This window comes from Globicephala melas, chromosome 4 (assembly GCF_963455315.2).
Source record: "Globicephala melas chromosome 4, mGloMel1.2, whole genome shotgun sequence".
NCBI classification, from domain to species: Eukaryota; Metazoa; Chordata; class Mammalia; order Artiodactyla; family Delphinidae; genus Globicephala; species Globicephala melas.
In genome coordinates, this window is record NC_083317.1 from 13,551,301 (window position 1) to 13,569,167 (window position 17,867).

Below are 17,867 nucleotides of genomic sequence, written 5' to 3' on the forward strand. Positions count from 1 at the left end.
GGGCTGGAGCAAGTGAGACCTGGGTTCAAATCCCAGCTCTGCCCAGCCTGGCCTTTTGACCTTAGGAAAGTACTTTCTCTGTAGGCGTTTTCTCGTCATTTGTAAAATGGGGATCACATAGAGAGCATGTGAGGGGCAGGAACACATGGTAAAACCTTCATAAGTTACTGTCCATGATGATGCTAGGTCCAGACATCTAAGCATGAAGTATAAATTAAATTAATTGAAATAAAGTTTCTCTGTGAACTGCCAGTTTCTCTTATTTTTTTTTCCCATGTTTTCTTGGGTTTCTGAGAGAGGTGATTGATTTATGTACTTCAGTTTTTTCAGTAATTTGGTATAATCTAATGGCTAAAAGAGAATATTGTCATTTACATAATCTGTCATCTGTTTTAATGCTATAATTTTTCTCTGCATATTTGTACTCTTGTGGACTTTTTGAGCCAAAATGGTATATGAACAGAAGAGAATGGAAGCACAGAGATTTCTCCTCTTCCTACGGATCCCATATCAAGATCTTTATAACCTCTTCTTGATGTTAATAATTTTTTCCCCAGTACTGAAGATTTTCGATTACCTTAGCATTCTTTTTCAGATGTGTGATAGATAATAGGGTGGGAAGAGACATACAGAGTGATGTCAAGGAATTATTTAGAAACTGGAACTAGAGCTAAATCTGGGAATGTGAGTTATAAGTTTCCACTTTGAGTCTTAATGGGGTCAGTTCAAGAAAGATACTAGGATGTGATGAGAATTGGATTTCAAATTCTGAAAAAACAGATTTACAAATTGATGACTATTTCTAAGTTATTTTTAATGAAGTCTTAATTAGGCTTCTCTTTGTCATTTTCAGCTGTACAAAGAAATTGAAATTTGTCCAAAAGTCACTCAGAACATCCAGATTGAGAAGTCAGATACAGCCGGTGATAATTATGGTATGTTTCCTTTTCTTTGATCTTTGGTGTTCTTCACTTTAAAACAATTCCTGTGTAAACATGCACTTATTTACAATTCCATAAAATGCCTTTGGGGCCTATTTAAAACAGATAGCCCATCTGGCTTCTGTGCTCTGCGGAGCAGCCAAAGTAAGGGGAAAAAGATATTTACCCTGGGTATGACGAAGGTTTTAGCTTTACATTCTTAACTTTAATCATCGGGGTTCGCCTGTCATAGAAAAGAAATGGATCCATTGGGAGGAGATTATTTTATCTTATGATATACCCTAGTAATGAAGAAATTATCCTTTCGCACCTCTGTCCCCCAAATATATGTATTATTCTCCTTTCCCTCACAAATGATGTTAAAGGAACTTGTTTTGGTGGGAGTTGGGGTCCCCAAGACCACCTCTGGGTTTTTTGGTTCACTAAGAGGACCCGCTGGACTCAGCTTATTCATGACCATGGTTTAATCCAGCAAAACTATACAAAAGAGCATCAGTAAAAGGGAGAGGCACGTGGGGCGAAGAGCGCAGAAACCAGGTACAAGCTTCCAGAGTCCTCCCCAGTCCCACAGAAGTCCATAATTCCCCCAGCCACAAGCTGTGACAATGCGTGTGAACTGTGGTCTGGTAGGAAGTTTGTTAGTGACTCAGTGCCCAGGAATTTTATTGAGAGGCTGGTCAGGGAGACACCCTCTGCCCAGCATAGACCAAAATTCCAGCCTCCCAGGAGGAAAGCAGGTGTTCAGCACAAACCACATTGTTTGTACAGATTTTAGACACAATGAGCTACATTAGGGTGTTGGGAACCCTCCCAAAATCCAAGTTCCCAGATACCAGCCAGGATCCAAACTGAGAAGCAGGCCTTTCAGAGAATAGCCATCAGGCTTGCTATGTTAAGGCTTTCCTATGGTCTACCTTCTGGTGTAGTTAAGTATGTAATCCTTTCCATAGATTTAAGACTAGTCGTCTTAGCATTACACTTTATGACTTGGATAGTAGTGAAGTTGGTGCTCGAGTGAAATACATAGGGAAACCCATATGCCATATCAGGGCTAGATCAGTCAGGAGGGCGAGGTTAGCTGAGGCAATGACAGTCACCAAAGCCCAGCGGCTCCACACAGTGACATTCTTTCTCCTGTTCACCATGCATCCTCTGTGGGTTGGCTGGGACCCTTTCTGTATGTTATCCTCACTCTAGGACCCAGGCCTGCAGCACCTGCCACCTGGGACATTGTCTGTCTCTTGGCAAAGGAGAAAGAGGGAAGGTGGTGATCTGGGTGCCGGCTCACTTCCAATTCACTTGTCAAAGCACGTGACTGGAGGGGGTATGGGTAGGTGGGCAGAAGAGTAGTCCTACTATGTACTGGAAAAGAGGAGAACTAGAAGGTCTGGTGGAAAGACCTAAAGGTCACTGCACATGCTTGCTTACTGCGTATTTCTCTCTGAATTAACTTATTAGGCTTTTTCACATTTGAAAGCCTTCAAACCCTTTACCGGGCAGCAGCATCTTCAGTATTCCTGCCGAAGCCTCTCCTGCAGGCAGCCAGTCCACCTCTCAGAGCACTCACTGGAGTGCTTTGGCCTAATGAAGAGAACCGAATTTCCAACCCCTGGCCACTTGCGTTACACCCTCACGCTGTTTACTTCTTGACCTTAAAACTAAAGACAGCATTAAAGCCAGAGGACGGTTTTTGATGGCAAGGGATCAATGTGTCTGAAGGCTTATTATGCAGCAGAAGCATGACCTCAGTAATTAAAGCAGTAATTGGTAGCAGTGCTACAAATGAGCATCTGGGTCCTCCAAACTGAATTGTACCATATCCCTTACTCTTTTGTCTTTGGTTTAGTTACTTTTTCTCACGTGAGGGGAAAATGTAGCAAGAAGCAAGAGAGGGCTGAATTTCACAGCTCTTGGAATCCAATGCCAAGGTGGACTGGTTTTGGGGACTTCCCTGGCAGTCTAGTGGTTAAGACTGCGCTTCCACTGCAGGGGGCGTGGGTTCCATCCCTGGTTGGGGAACTAAGGTCCCATGTGCCGTGCAGCGCAGCCAAAGAAAAAAAAAAGAGGGTTTGGTTTGGTTTGGGGACTCAGGAATAGAAACTGGGCATAGAACCGCTGTATTTTTTATACTTTTTTTTATTAAAGTGGCTGAAGTACTCACAGAACCTGTTCAGATTTCCGTGCTGAAGCTATTTCAGGGCATCAGACATCAACCCAGAGGGTACTGTTGGCCGTGCTGCTCACATGACCTGACATAAAGAAGCAGGGGTTTGGGGGTTTTGTTTTCATTTCGGATCTGTCATGGAGCACCCCTGCTTTTGTAAACTACAAAATCCCTTGCTTAGCGGTTGTGGCAGTGTCAGACGATGAGGTTCGCAGTGCTTAGTCTTGCTTTCTGTCCTTACATCGCTGTCAGTTGCAGCCTATCTGTAGTGGTTCCTGGACTTCACCTTGGAAGGCCACCATGCATGGCTAATAACCTTGGGTAAAATCATTTATTCTCAGTGCCCAGTTCGATGTTGGCAGAAGGCGTTCCCACAAGCAGCTAAAGAGTCCCCGAGTCCTAAGAAGACCCGGTTGTCTCTGACCTCGGAATCTACCGAGGATTCTAAGTTCAGCCCACCTCTCTCTGACATTAGCACCGAAGTGCAGCTTCTATACATCAATTTCAGTATCTGTAAGTTCCTAGCACACATCAGCACACATACAAGATCTAACTATAAACCAGATGCTGCTTTCTATTGTAGAACGCTTTAGGGAGGAAATTATGACTTAATAATTCCACTGACTAAACAAATGGAAAGATTTAACACTTGCCTAATTTCTCTCTCTTGCCCCTCCCTCTACCTCAGCCCTCAGGACTCTCTCAGACTTGTTGTTGAAGTTGGTTCAAATAGTTTTGTAATAGACTAAGCATGATCCCCTAGGCCGCCTTGAAGTGGATGAATGCATCGTTTCAGCAACTGAGTATTCCTTCTTCTCTGGGGACTGCTTAGACCGTTAGACTTTTGGTCTTGCGTCCCCTCTATGTCAGAGGTGTCTGCACTTTTCTCACTTTCTCCCTTTCACTGTATCCTGGACTCTGGTTCTGAGTACTTCTATTTTGTTTACTTTGTTGTCCTGATGTTTCTTTGGTCATGAATTTCAGTATGAGGAAACTTCTGGTTATTTAACAGATGAGTCTGTCTTCTTCGTTTCTTCACTCAGTTTTAATCGCTTCCTTCGTTCTCAAGATCATATGCTATTCATGGTGCCTCCTGGTCTTTGTAATTCTAAGCCTTCTGATGGGTATCGGATATATTGGGTTTATATTGAATAACTCTCTCTGTTTTCTGTTGGCAGTCATTTTGGGCCGCATTACATTTGTCTGCTGGGAATTAGATTGTTGCTATCCTATTTAAAAGAAAAAAATATTCTGACTTGGGCGGCTGACATCAAAAAGTCTACAAATAACAAATTTTGGCAAGGATGTGGAGAAAAGGGAACCTTTCTACACCGTTGGTGGGAATGTAAATTAGTGCAGCCTCTATGGAAAACAGTATAGAGGGTCCTTAAAAAACTAAAAATAGAACTACCATATGATCCAGCAATCCCACTCCTGGATATATATCCAGAAAAAACGAAAACGAATTCAAAAAGATACATGCACCCCAAAGTTCATAGCAGCACTATTTACAATAGCCTGCACGTGGATACAGTGGAATATTATTCAACCAAAGAAAAGAATGGAATATTGCCATTGGTAGCAATATGGATGTGCCCAGAGAATATTATTTCACAGCTTTAGTGAAATAAATCAGACAGAGAAAGACGAATACTGTATGATATCACTTACATATGGAATCTAAAAAATAATACAAATGAGTACATATTTGTTACTGTAGGAGATGGTTATAATCCCCACCTTCCCTCCCTTGTGCAAATTATTGGCATCTTGAAATGGAGGCTGCTTCTTGGGACTCTTGACATCCTTCGTGGTAAGGAAGGAAGGTAGCAAATGAATACCCATCTCCACTGACTTTGGTTTAAGGTGACTTGCAGTAGGCTGTCAACACATCACCTCTCCTGACAATGTGTTCCTTTTATTTTTAATAGAATAAAATTTGAATTAAAAAATTTGGTCTCAGAACTTTATAACATGGTAGCATTTTAGAAAGGAAATGCCTGTATTTTAATGAATTCTCTTCATCCTCTCCCTGTTGTAGTCCTTGATTCTTATCTATTCTAACAGATAAAAGAAAAAGAAAATCTCCGCTGCGATGCAGATAAATGCACCTGTGTTAAGGCTAAGGTCATTTAAGTGGCTCGTGTCTAAAATTATTTTTATTTCAGTGGGACTTCTTGAAGAGTAATCTGAAAGTTAGAAGTTGCTGTAAGAATGGAATATAAAATAAGAGAATAAAATAAAGACTTTGGAAAGTCCTCAGGGGGTGGGCTCGTATAGTTCCCTATCCGAGGGAGTTTCGGTACCCTAGTGGGTGATGGCATCTGGCAGTTTTGCCTACGTGTGGGTATCTATTTCCTGGTCCTGTGAATGATACAAAAAAACATGTGTTCATTATGACGTGAACTGAGAAGTCTCAGTGAGTCCCTGGGCCCCAGTCTTTTAATTAATTATTCTATTTTGTCGTTAGTTGCCTGTTTGGTTTTTTAAACCACTGTTTTTTTCCTTTGCCTAAGCCTTATTTTTCTCCCAGAGCTGAAATCATTCGTGTCATATCTTTACAATTGTATTAATTTCCATTGCCCTTTTAAGATTATCTACCAAAGTATTTTATCCTGAGGGAAAGTCGGTGTTGGTTGTGGACATTCCATTGATTGATCAGAAAGAGTTTTACGTGAGACTGTCTAGAAACAGACGTGACCAAGTCTTGTAGCCATAGGATTGGGAGCACTTAGAACCTCAGGGCCTTGTTCTGCCTTATTTTCCGAAGGATGTAGCAAAACCCAAGATTAATTAACTAATGGGCTTTGAGCTCTGGAAGCCTAGACAGGTATAAGATAATCTTATGATCAGACACTAGGAGAATGTGCAGTCCATCAGTTTCAATACGAAGAAGGATTTCTAAAGTTTGTTGCTACTTCTCCCTGTTTGCAGAATTTTACTAATTAAAGCAGTGTCCACACAGCATACAGTTGTTCTGTTGTGACATGTCCTAGGACATAGATTTGCTGAAAAAAGTCAAGGGGACCCAGATGAGATAAGCTGATTGTTTCTGTTTTGTGCTATGGAGGGAACTGTGAAAAAAAAAAGGCAAAACTATGGCATTTATTAGCAAGCAGGGTAAAACAAAATCATTTTCTTCTGTTTGAGTTGATAGGTAGGTTGTATGAAGATAGATGTACCTGGTAATAATAATTTTTACAGTGACTTCTTTTAGAGTGATCTAAACATACATTTTTCTGCTTTGTGAAACAATACGAACAAGGAAAAACTATAACCCCAAGCAATGAACATACCTAGTTCACAGCAGGTTCTTCTTATTGTTCGCTCAACACTCAGAGGGTGTGAGCCTTACCTGGCTGTCCCTGTGTTTCCTAGGCTTTTCACTTTCTTCTGTGGAAGAAGATGGTGTTCGAAGGCTCTACGTGAATAGCGTAAAGGAAACTGGCTTAGCTTCCAAGAAAGGTAAGTTATTAAGTGTCTTGTCTTGACTTGTTTGTCTTCAGTTCCCTTTTGGGTTTCTCTAGTTGGTGGATGAGAAGGATATGCCCAAAGGGTTCACCCCTGAAGAGTATTTAAATGTTGTCTCATCGAAAACTCTTCCAGGGAATACGAGTATTATTTCCATCAGCTCAATTGTGCAAGGAATGTTGCCTTCTTGGATTTTAAATCGGATTTTGAGCCCATCTCCATGGGGTCGATGGGAAATTCCCTTCTACTCAGAAGTGGTTGTCCTTCCCTACCATCTGGGATGGAATGGAGGTCCCAGGGATCTTCTTGAAGCAGATTATTCGGGAAGACCCCTCTGTGCTTTGGTCTGCACTGGTTGAAGCTGACATGGGCCCTTGCCTGAGCTTGCAAAGCTCCATCATGTTCTATTGCTGCCATTCGTAGAGGAATCTTTGTAGAAGTTGAGAAGCTAGGGGTTCAGGATCCTGACTTCCTGCCCTCCTTCGAGAGCTCTTCCCTGCTACACCCTGCCTGCGGCCCATAGTGTTGTCTGTCTAGGCTACTTGTGGAACCCCAGCTCTCCATCCTTTTTCTACTCTGAGAGAATCATTTCAACCTACGTTAGTTTCCTAGGGCTGCAGGAGCAAATGGCCACAGACTGGGTGATTCAAATCAATAGAATGTATTCTCACACAGAGGCCTTTCAAACTTCCGGCCTCCTGATGTATTCTCATCAGGAGGCCGGAAGTTTGAAATCAAGGTATTGGCAGGGTTGTTTCTTTCTGGAGCCTCTGCAGGAAGAATCTGTTTCATGGTTCTTTCTGGATTCTGCTGGCTGCTAGTAGCCCATGGCGTCCCTGACTTGTAGCTGCATCACTCTGATTTCTGCCTCTGTCCTCACATGGCCCTCTTTCCCATGTGTCTCTCCATCTTTACATGGCCTTTTTACAAGAACACCAGTCATTGGATTTAGGACCCACCCTACTCTGGTATGACTTCGTCCTGACTTAACTACATCTGCAAAGACCCTCTCTCCAAATAACGTCACGTTCTGGGTGGACATGACTTTTGGGGGGAACCTGGGCAGGTACGTAGGGCTTAAAATCCACCTTCATGTCATTCTTCTTGCTATGGAATTTTTAGCTTCATCCAGGCAGTGGCAAAATAATGCCCATTGAATATGAAAGTCCAACATGTCTTGGTCAGTTACACTTGGATGTGATACCTGTATCTGTTCTGCTAGAGGACAGTGGAGCAGCTGGGAGAGGATGGAATGCCTGCCTACCTTTCCCACCTCCTCCCGTGTTCTGGGGCAGCTTAGTTCTGCGTGTTCATGGCTTACAAGCTCCCTGTGCAGCGTACTTTGCCCTATGCTGTCAGCACCGGAGAAGTGCTACCCGCAGACTTGGCTCTGCACAGAGATGGCAGAGGTGTGCCCAATCAGAAACAAAGTGCAAGTAATTTATCCACCGCTAACGGCCATGGACAAGGATTTTCCTTCATTTTCCTTCCATATTTTCGAGGCCAAAGGCAGTCCAGAGGGCAGAGTTTGACGCATTCAAAGCGTATCTCAGCTAAGAGCAGAGGTGACGGGGTTTATTCCCCTTTAAACCCCAATCTGATTTTTATCTCTTTCAGCACGAATGTGCCGGTTGGCGTGCGGGGGTGGGGAAATACACTGCCCTGGTTTTTAGTCACATCCTGTTTTAGTCCTTTGAATCCAGGAACACTGGTGTTAGATAACAACAAACGGTCGTCTGCTGCAACTCCCTTGCCCCATATAACACTGTTCTCTGCGGATGCAAGAGTGGTGCCCATGTGTCCAGCTGGGTCGCAAACTATTCCCAGTATCCCACCTGCAGAGGGCTGTGTCGGGAGAGATATTTGATGTTAAACGTAACCGCTATGCGAAGACCTCCCAGTAACGGAGAGTTCCCTGTGGACCATACGACCTCTTTGTGGGCGTCTCTGATTATAAAACATCCTTCTCCCTCAGCTTCCGTTCACTGTTTGCCTCCTCGTTTATAGCCAGCCATTGGTGTTGATGATGTGCTTCATGTTAAAACTGCTAAGTCTTCTCCACATTTGACACTTCCAGATCTTTCAACAAGTCATTAGAATGTAGAGTACAACTCTGGTCATTGCCCTCTGGACACTCTCCAGATGCTAGTTCTGCTAGAGGACGGTCCAGATATTAGTGTTTCTGAAAATGACCAGAATGTGGTGCCAGCAAGGGGCATCTGGTGGCACGCAGCCTAATTAGATCTGAATATTCTGTTTGCATTAATTGAACCTACACTTGATTTATTTTTCTTAGCCACCTTGGGCTGATGGGTAATCCCCACATTCCTGCTTTCTCTTGCCTACCTCTTGCTCTGTGTCGGATCTCATGTTGGCTGTACTTGTAGAACTGACTTTTGGAACCAAACTGTGTTTACACTTATCTGTGTTCATCTTGGGCCTGTTTGGCGCATTGCTCTGCTCTTGGAATCATCTGAGGTTGGGATCAGGCATCTTCTTTGCTGTCATCGAAGTGTCTTCCAGATGGCTCCACAGGACACAGACAAAGCTCTGTGCTGTATTTTTCTAGACAGATAGATTAGATGCTTCACAAATTTTACCGTGGGTGGTGGGGGTCATTTTTGAGTAGGCTCAAAAATTCCAAAAAACAGTTTTCCTCTTTGTTCTACCAAATATTAATAATGAGAGTTAATGTCTTGAATATCTTCCACATGCCAAGTGCTGTGCAAAGAGTTTTATATGGATTATTTTGTTGAATCTCATTTAATCCATGCCCCTCTTTAGGTATGAGGAAACTGAGGCTGGGAGAGATTCAGTAACATGCCCACGGGCACAGAGCTGTTACACAGTGGGGTTGTGACAGAAGGACCGCAACAAGGTACTTCATTGCCCACCACTGCTGGGCCCCCTGCTCTCACTTATTAATACTGAGACTAGCTCACTCAGGTAGGCCCTGTATTAGTTTCCTAGGGTTGCCATAACAAACTACCACATATTGGGTGGCTTAAGAAACAGAACTGGATAAAACTAAAAGCTGGTTCTTTGAGAAGATAAACAGAATTGATAAACCATTAGCCAGACTCATCAAGAAAAAAAGGGAGAAGACTCAAATCAATAGAATTAGAAATGAAAAAGAAGTAACAACTGACACTGCAGAAATACAAAGGATCATGAGAGACTGCTATAAGCAACTATATGCCAGTAAAATGGACAACCTGGAAGAAATGGACAAATTCTTAGAAAAGCACAACCTTCCAAGAATGAACCAGGAAGAAATAGAAAATATAAACAGACCAATCACAAGCACTGAAATTGAGACTGTGATTAAAAATCTTCCAACAAACAAAAGCCCAGGACCAGGTGGCTTCACAGGCAAATTATGTCAAACATTTAGAGAAGAGCAAACACTTATCCTTCTCAAACTCTTCCAAAATATAACAGAGGGAGGAACACTCCCCAACTCATTCTATGAGGCCATCATCACCCTGATACCAAAACCAGACAAAGATGTCACAAAGAAAGAAAACCACAGGCCAATATCACTGATGAACATAGATGCAAAAATCCTCAACAAAATACTAGCAAACAGAATCCAACAGCACATTAAAAGGATCATAACACCATGATCAAGTGGAGTTTATCCCAGGAATGCAAGGATTCTTCAATATACGCAAATCAGTCAATGTGATACACCATATTAACAAACTGGAGGAGAAAAACCATATGATCATCTCAATAGATTCAGACAAAGCTTTTGACAAAATTCAACACCAATTTATGATAAAAACTCTCCAGAAAGTAGGCATAGAGGGAACTTACCTCAACATAATAAAGGCTGTACATGGCAAACCCACAGCCAGCATCATTCTCAATGGTGAAAAACTGAAACCATTTCCTCTAAGATCAGGAAGAAGACAAGGTTATCTACTCTCACCACTGTTATTCAACATAGTTTTGGAAGTTTTAGCCACAGCAATCAGAAAAGAAAAAGAAATAAAAGGAATCCAAATCTGAAAAGCAGAAATAAAATTGTTGCTGTTTGCAGATGACATGATACTATACATAGAGAATGCTAAAGATGCTACCAGAAAATGACTAGAGCTAATCAATGAATTTGGTAAAGTAGCAGGATATAAAATTAATGCACAGAAATCTCTTGCATTCCTATACACTAATGATGAAAAATCTGAAAGAGCAATTAAGGAAACATTCCCATTTACCACTGCAACAAGAAGAATAAAATACCTAGGAATAAACCTACCTAAGGAGACAAAAGATCTGTATGCAGAAAACTATAAGACACTGATGAAAGAAATTAAAGATGATACAAACAGATGGAGAGATAGACCATGTTCTTGGATTGGAAGAATCAACATTGTGAAAATGACTCTACTACCCAAAGCAATCTACAGATTCAGTGCAATCCCTATCAAACTACCAATGGCATTTTTCACAGAACCAGAACAAAAATTTTCACAATTTGTATGGAAACACAAAAGACCCTGAATGGCCAAAGCAATCTTGAGAAAGAAAAACGGAGCTGGAGGAATCAGGCTCCCAGACTTTGGACTCTACTACAAAGCTACAGTAAACAAGACAGTATGGTACAGGCACAGAAACAGAAATATAGATCAATGGAACACGATAGAAAGCCCAGAGATAAACCCACGCACATATGGTCACCTTATCTTTGATAAAGGAGGCAAGAATATACAATGGAGAAAGGACAGCCTCTTCAATAAGTGGTGCTGGGAAAACTGGACAGCTACCTGTAAAAGACCGAAATTAGAACACTCCGTAACACCATACACAAAAATAAACTCAAAATGGATTAAAGACCTAAATGTAAGGCCAGAAACTATCAAACTCTTAGAGGAAAACATAGGCAGAACACTCTATGACATACATCACAGCAGGATCCTTTTTGACCCACCTCCTAGAGAAATGGGAATAAAAACAAAAATAAACAAATGGGACCTAATGAAACTTCAAATCTTTTGCACAGCAAAGGAAAGCATAAACAAGACGAAAAGACAACCCTCAGAATGGGAGAAAATATTTGCAAATAAAGCAACAGACAAAGGATTAATCTCCAAAATATACAAGCAGCTCATGCAACTCAATATCAAAAAATAAAAAACCAAACAACCCAATCCAAAAATGAGCAGAAGACTTAAATAGACATTTCTCCAGAGAAGATACAGAGATTGCCAACAAACACATGAAAGGATGCTCAACATCACTAATCATTAGAGAAATGCAAATCAAAACTACAATGAGGTATCACCTCACACCAGTCAGAATGGCCATCATCAAAAAATCTACAAACAGTAAATGCTGGAGAGGGTGTGGAGAAAAGGGAACCCTCTTGCACTGTTGGTGGGAATGTAAATTGATACAGCCACTATGGAGAACAGTATGGAGGTTCCTTCCAAAACTAAAAATAGAACTACCATAGAACCCAGCAATCCCACTACTGGGCATATACCCTGAGAAAACCATAATTCAAAAAGAGTCATGTACCACAGTGTTCACTGCAGCTCTATTTACAATAGCCAGGACATGGAAGCAACCTAAGTGTCCATTGACAGATGAATGGATAAAGAAGATGTGACACATGTATACAATGAAATATTACTCAGCCATAAAAAGAAAGGAAATTGAGTTATTTGTAGTGAGGTAGATGGACCTAGAGTCTGTCATACAGAGTGAAGTAAGTCAGAAAGAGAAAAACAAATACCGTATGCTAACACATATATATGGAATCTAAAAACAAAACCAAAACCAAAATGGCTCTGAGGAACCTAGGGGCAGGACAGGCAGAAAGATGCAGACATAGAGAATGGACTTGAGGACACGGGGAGGGGGAAGTGTAAGCTGGCACGAAGTGAGAGAGTGGCACGGACATATATACACTACCAAACGTAAAATAGATAGCTAGTGGAAAGCAGCTGCATAGCACAGGGAGATCAGCTCAGTGCTTTGTGACCACCTAGAGGGGTGGGATAGGGAGGATGGGAGGGAGATGAAAGAGGGAGGGGATATGGGGATATATGTATACATATAGCTGATTCACTTTGTTATAAAGCAGAAATTAACACACCATTGTAAAGCAATTATACTCCAATAAAGATGTTAGAAAAAAAAAAAAACCCAGAACTTTATTCTCCCACAGTTCTGGAGGACAGAGTCTGAAACCAACGTGTGTGCAGGGCTGTGGTCCCTGGGAGGTTCAAGGGGAGAATCCTTTCTCGCTTCTTCCTTCATCTGGAGGCTCCAGGTGTGGCAGCATCGCTCCAATCTCATCCTCCATCTTCACATAACATTCTCCTCTTCTCTCTGTGTCTCTCTTTCGTGTGTCTCTTACAAGGACACTTTTCAGTGGGTTTAGGACCCATCAGATAATCCAGCATGATTTTATCTCAAGATCTTTTACTGAATTACAGCTGCAAAGATCCTGTTTCCCAATAAGCTCGCATTCCCAGGTTTTGGGACATGGACATATCTTTTTAGGGGCCACCCTTCAACCCACTACACATTGTTATTCAGCCAGTCACAGCAACCTAGAAATTCTTTTTTTTTTAATTATTTTATTTTTATTTATTTAGTTTTTGGCCGAGTGGCTTGCGGGATCTTAGTTCCCTGACCAGGGATTGAACCTGGACCCTAGGCAGTGAGAGCCCAGAGTCCTAACCACTGGACCACCAGGGGATTCCCGCAAACCTAAAAATTCTTTTAAAAAAACAAAAAACTTGCAGATGGTTTTAGTTTTTAAGTTGTTTTTTCTTTTTCTCCTTATTTTACCTCCTCTAATATCTAACGAAAAGAATTGTCTCCAAGAGAACACTTAAAAACCAATAACTGCCTTTCACATGTGGAAATTTTGTGTTTTCAAGTCAAATGCTGTGATGCCAAAATCTTTCACCTAAAAAATGGAATGGTTAGTCTCCCAGAATTCTGCCTCTGACGTGGAGGAAAACCTTCTCATTTCTCCCCCATTGCCTCCTCACCTGCGATGTTTCTTGGAGTATTTTATGATAGAAAATTGATTTCAAGTATTTTGGAAACCTGAGTAAAGCTGGCCGATAGGTGTGACCCGGTGAAGTTGGGAAGTGAGAACTTCTCTGCGGAATTATTTTTCTGTGGAATCAGAGTGAGAACTGCGGGTGTGCCTGAGGGACTGTGTGGCTTTGCGTTTGGCAGTTCATCCTTTGTCTCTGCCCTTCAGTCACTCCCTTTTTCAAGTTAGTTTTTCCACAAACAAACTTAGAAAATAAGAAATATTCTTAGAAAATAAGAATCAGACTCCTTTCTTCTTCTTAACTGAAGGGAAATCTTATTTCCTCTCCTGTTCTTCCCTAATCTCTCCCTCTCTCAAACTGCTGGAATGTTCTTGTAATGTCAGGGGGACCTGCCCCGGGTCAGTCACAAGTTCTTGTTCTCCTAGGCTGAGCTGGTTCACGGCTGCTCCTCTGGGTCCCAAGCTTCGGCAGCTCCCCAGCATGCTTTGCAAAAGTAGCAGAACCTTTGGGGACCTTCAAAAGGCCATTCACCCCTAGGTCCTGATGTAGTTTCAAATAAAAGGTGGGGGAGGGGAAAATATGATTGCATTTGGTTCCATAAACTATCATCTCTCAATGTGTTTGGAATAAGATGACCTTCAGTGGTTGTAGCCGAGGAGATGCCTGCATTTTGATTCCGTAGAAATGATTCATAGACTTGAGCTGGCTGTGCACACGTGTCCACCGTAGCACAAGAAGGCATAGAAATGGCTGCAGTCGGGGAGCCTTTCCGTCTTTTCCCCTCAAAGTGCCAGGACGATAGCCAGAATTAGCATTTGCGAGGAGCAATTGGCAGATGCTTAGAGCACATAGATTCAAGAAGGAATAAATTTGTTTAGCTGGTGTATTCAGGACGGGATGGGCGTGCTGTGACATCCCAGTCTAGAACCTTCCAGACCCAAAGACCACGTGATCACCTGATGATCCCCTTTGTGCACTACAGCCTGTTTGCAGCAACACCTATAACAGGAGAGCTCGGTGTGCCCTTTCGAAACAGGGCGTCTAAGATGCTGTGATCTGATTTGACGCTGCAGCTGCTTTTATGCGTGTGTGACATTAAACATTTTCCATCTCGCGTTGGCAGGCCTGAAAGCGGGAGATGAGATTCTTGAGATCAATAATCGTGCTGCGGGCACCCTGAATGCCTCCGTGCTCAAAGATTTCCTCGCGCAGCTGTCCCTGGGCCTCCTGGTGAGGACCTACCCGGAGCTGGAGGGAGAAGCAGAGCTGCTGGGGAGCCCGCCCCTCCGGCTGGACGGCCCCGCCGACCTCAGCGAGAACCCTCTCGCCTTTCTCACCAGCAACACAGGTATGGCTGTGCACCGGGCTGCCCCTCGGAGGCTGCCCATGCGGCTTGCGTATTTCTGTGGATTTCCTGCATCTGGTAGGTCAGCTAAGATGTGTAAGATGAGCAGATTACTGAGCTTCCTGTCGAAATTTCAAAGGGGCCAGGAGCTCCTGTGCCGGTGGAACTGCTGTTTGGCTGCAATGGAAATCTTTGTCATGCTGCTCTTGTTGGTCATTTGGGAGAAAGGTACATGGGTGGAGGCCACTGTCTCTTGGCTGTGGACGAGAGTTGGAGACACAGAAGTGCCAGGAATCACTTAAGACGCTGGGGCTCTTGGTGCTCTCTTCCCTGCCGTCCGTGGCACCATCCCCCAAATCACCCAGCCCTGCTTTTCCTTCTGTGGAAGAGGAAGATGTGGGGTGAGATGGCCAGAGTGGAAATATGCCCAGAACTGGTGTTTGGTCAACTTTTCTCTTGGGCCCTTGTGACCTAGAGTCTGGACAAGAGCCCATCGGTGGAACCCCCTGCCCTGCCCCATCTGCCACTTCTCCTGTTCACACGTTTCTTCCCACTCCATCTGGCAACTTTATACTCATTCAGAAAGGGACAGCTTGAATGCTGCCTGCCCCGGGGAGCCTTCCTGGCACCCCACCAAGCTCCTCAGGACCCTGCGAAGACATCTTTCACGTGGGCCCTGCTCCTCTTACACTCTTCTTACTTGCTTGCCTCTCTCTCCTGAGTTTGTTTCCTGGTACGAGGCTTAGGTTTTCTTCCCCTTGCTACACAGGCGCCCATTCTTGTTCAGCGGGAGAATCAGGGAGCAAGCCCATAGGGGAACAGATACTGCTGTCACTTATCTCACCATGACCTGGTTCTAGAGTTGGGGTTGATCTGGTAAGCTGGAGTTTGGGATTTATTTTCTCTTTAACACTCGGGTTAAAAGAAGTCTTCATTTTCCACTTCTGAGTGTAGGTACTCTGAGTATTCTTATTTTTCGAAGTCCCTTCTGAAGCTTGGCTTGGTAAGAATAAATCACAGGCGGACGCCTTGTGACAGTTCATCCTTTTATTGGGTGGTTCCCTCGGAGAATCTGACAAGTTGAGGCTCGAGAGAATCAATCACACTTAGTTACTGTTGACTTCTGACTCATTTTGTCATTGTAGTACCCACACGCCAATCACATCTTTAGAAAAGGACCCCAGGGAGCTGTGTACCCTTTAAAAAATTTTTTTTTAAATTTTTTATTGAAGTACAATTGAATTACAGTGTTGTGTTAATTACTGTTGTACAGCAAAGTGACTCAGTGATACATATATATATATATACATTATTTTTCATATTCTTTCCTCTTATGGTTTATCACAGGATATTGACTATAGAACCTTGTTGTTTATCCATTCTATATATAATAGCTTACGTCTGCTAACCCCAAACTCCCACTCCACCCCTCCCCCACCTCCCTTCCCCTTGGCAACAACCAGTCTGTTCTGTATGTCCCTGATTTTGTTTCTGTTTCACAGATAGGTCCATTTGTGTCATATTTTAGATTCCACATATAAGTGATATCATATGGTATTTGTCTTTATCTAACCAGGGAGCTGTGTACCCTTAATGATAGGGAATGGATACCATGAAGGTTGTTCTTTTATGTGACCACAAGATGGCAGGCTCAATCCCGTAAAACTCCGTTCATAGTGGTTTCTGTAAAATGACTGAGTAAGGCGTGTTGTGTTAGATTAGGTTACTGAAAGGACTTTATAAGGTCTGGATGTACATACTACAAACAACAGTGTGTACTCAACCTTTTTGGATGTTTTTTCCTGTCTGAGCCCTTCCTGTGGGTTATGGATATAAAGTAGGTGTTGGCAAACTAAGACCCCCTGGCCAAATCCAGACTGTGGCCTGTTTCTGTGAATAAAGTTTTATTAGAACACAGTCACGCCCATTCATTGATGTTTTGTCTCTGGCTGCTTTCCCATCGCAATGGCAGAGTTGAGTAGTTATGACTGGGACTCATGGTCTGCAAGGCTGAAAATATTTACTATCTGGCCCTTTACAGACCCCTGATATAAAGTGTGATTGCTCATGATTTGTTCCTTTAAACCCAATCATAGTTTTGATATATTTCTTTCTTTTGAAAAAAGATTTGTGTGTGTGTGCGTGCGTTTGCACATGCACACAGTTTGCCAAGTTTTAAAACCTTTTATTTAATTTTTTTTTTAATTTAAAAATGTGTTTGTACATAGGTGTCTGGGGAATATTTGAGTATATTTTGTATCTATAGCCCTATCCTGTCAGCAGCTGACCTTACATCCTCCTTCAGACCAGACACCTTTGTAATCTGCATGCTACATCCACTGAACCTACTGTTGTTTAAACCACATTAAAACTTTCATTTTGGAATCATCCGTAGAAGATTTAGTTATTTGTTTCCAGATCATAACTTGGAACTGACATTTCTTAAGTATTTGCTCTGTCCCAGACATTAATCTGGATGTGGAAAGTTATAATGATGACTATGACATGATTCTGTCCTCATACTTAACATTTTAGTGTAGTCCTTTGTTTTTTAATTGCTTCACCTTTTAATATTTTGTAGGGATCAGAAATCCTTCAGAGCCAAGTGTGTGTGGTCAAGATAGGTAATCTACGTGGTTCAAGAATACAGCATGAAAGTAAAGTCACAGTGTGGGTTTTCTGGAAAGTTTCTAAGTTGGTTTCAACATTAATAAGTTCCAGAAGAATTCTCAGATGCTCTCAGTCGTGGCGGCCCCATCGGACTGCCTGGAGGCAAGCAGTCACTCAGGCTCCCCACCTGGGTCTCAGCGTGTCTGCCTCCTGGTTACTGCCATTTCCTAGTCCCTATTTACCAGTGCAGGATAAAAGAGGGGGCAAGTAAACAGGATAAAACAACCTGAAAGATGGTTCCATAGTGAGGCAGA

At 42.6% G+C, this 17,867-nt stretch overlaps 1 protein-coding gene across 7 annotated transcripts in view; it reads left to right on the plus strand.

The window, feature by feature from the left end:
• TIAM1 (TIAM Rac1 associated GEF 1) overlaps window positions 1-17,867 on the plus strand; it is a 397,588-nt gene that overhangs the window by 324,753 nt on the left and 54,968 nt on the right. For all 7 annotated transcript variants that reach the window (XM_030880742.2, XM_060297858.1, XM_060297860.1 and 4 more), the window contains 3 exons: window positions 854-935; window positions 6,484-6,570; window positions 14,722-14,946. In XM_030880742.2, the coding sequence (XP_030736602.1) occupies window positions 854-935; window positions 6,484-6,570; window positions 14,722-14,946 (394 nt within the window). The remainder of the gene's footprint in view (window positions 1-853; window positions 936-6,483; window positions 6,571-14,721; window positions 14,947-17,867) is intronic.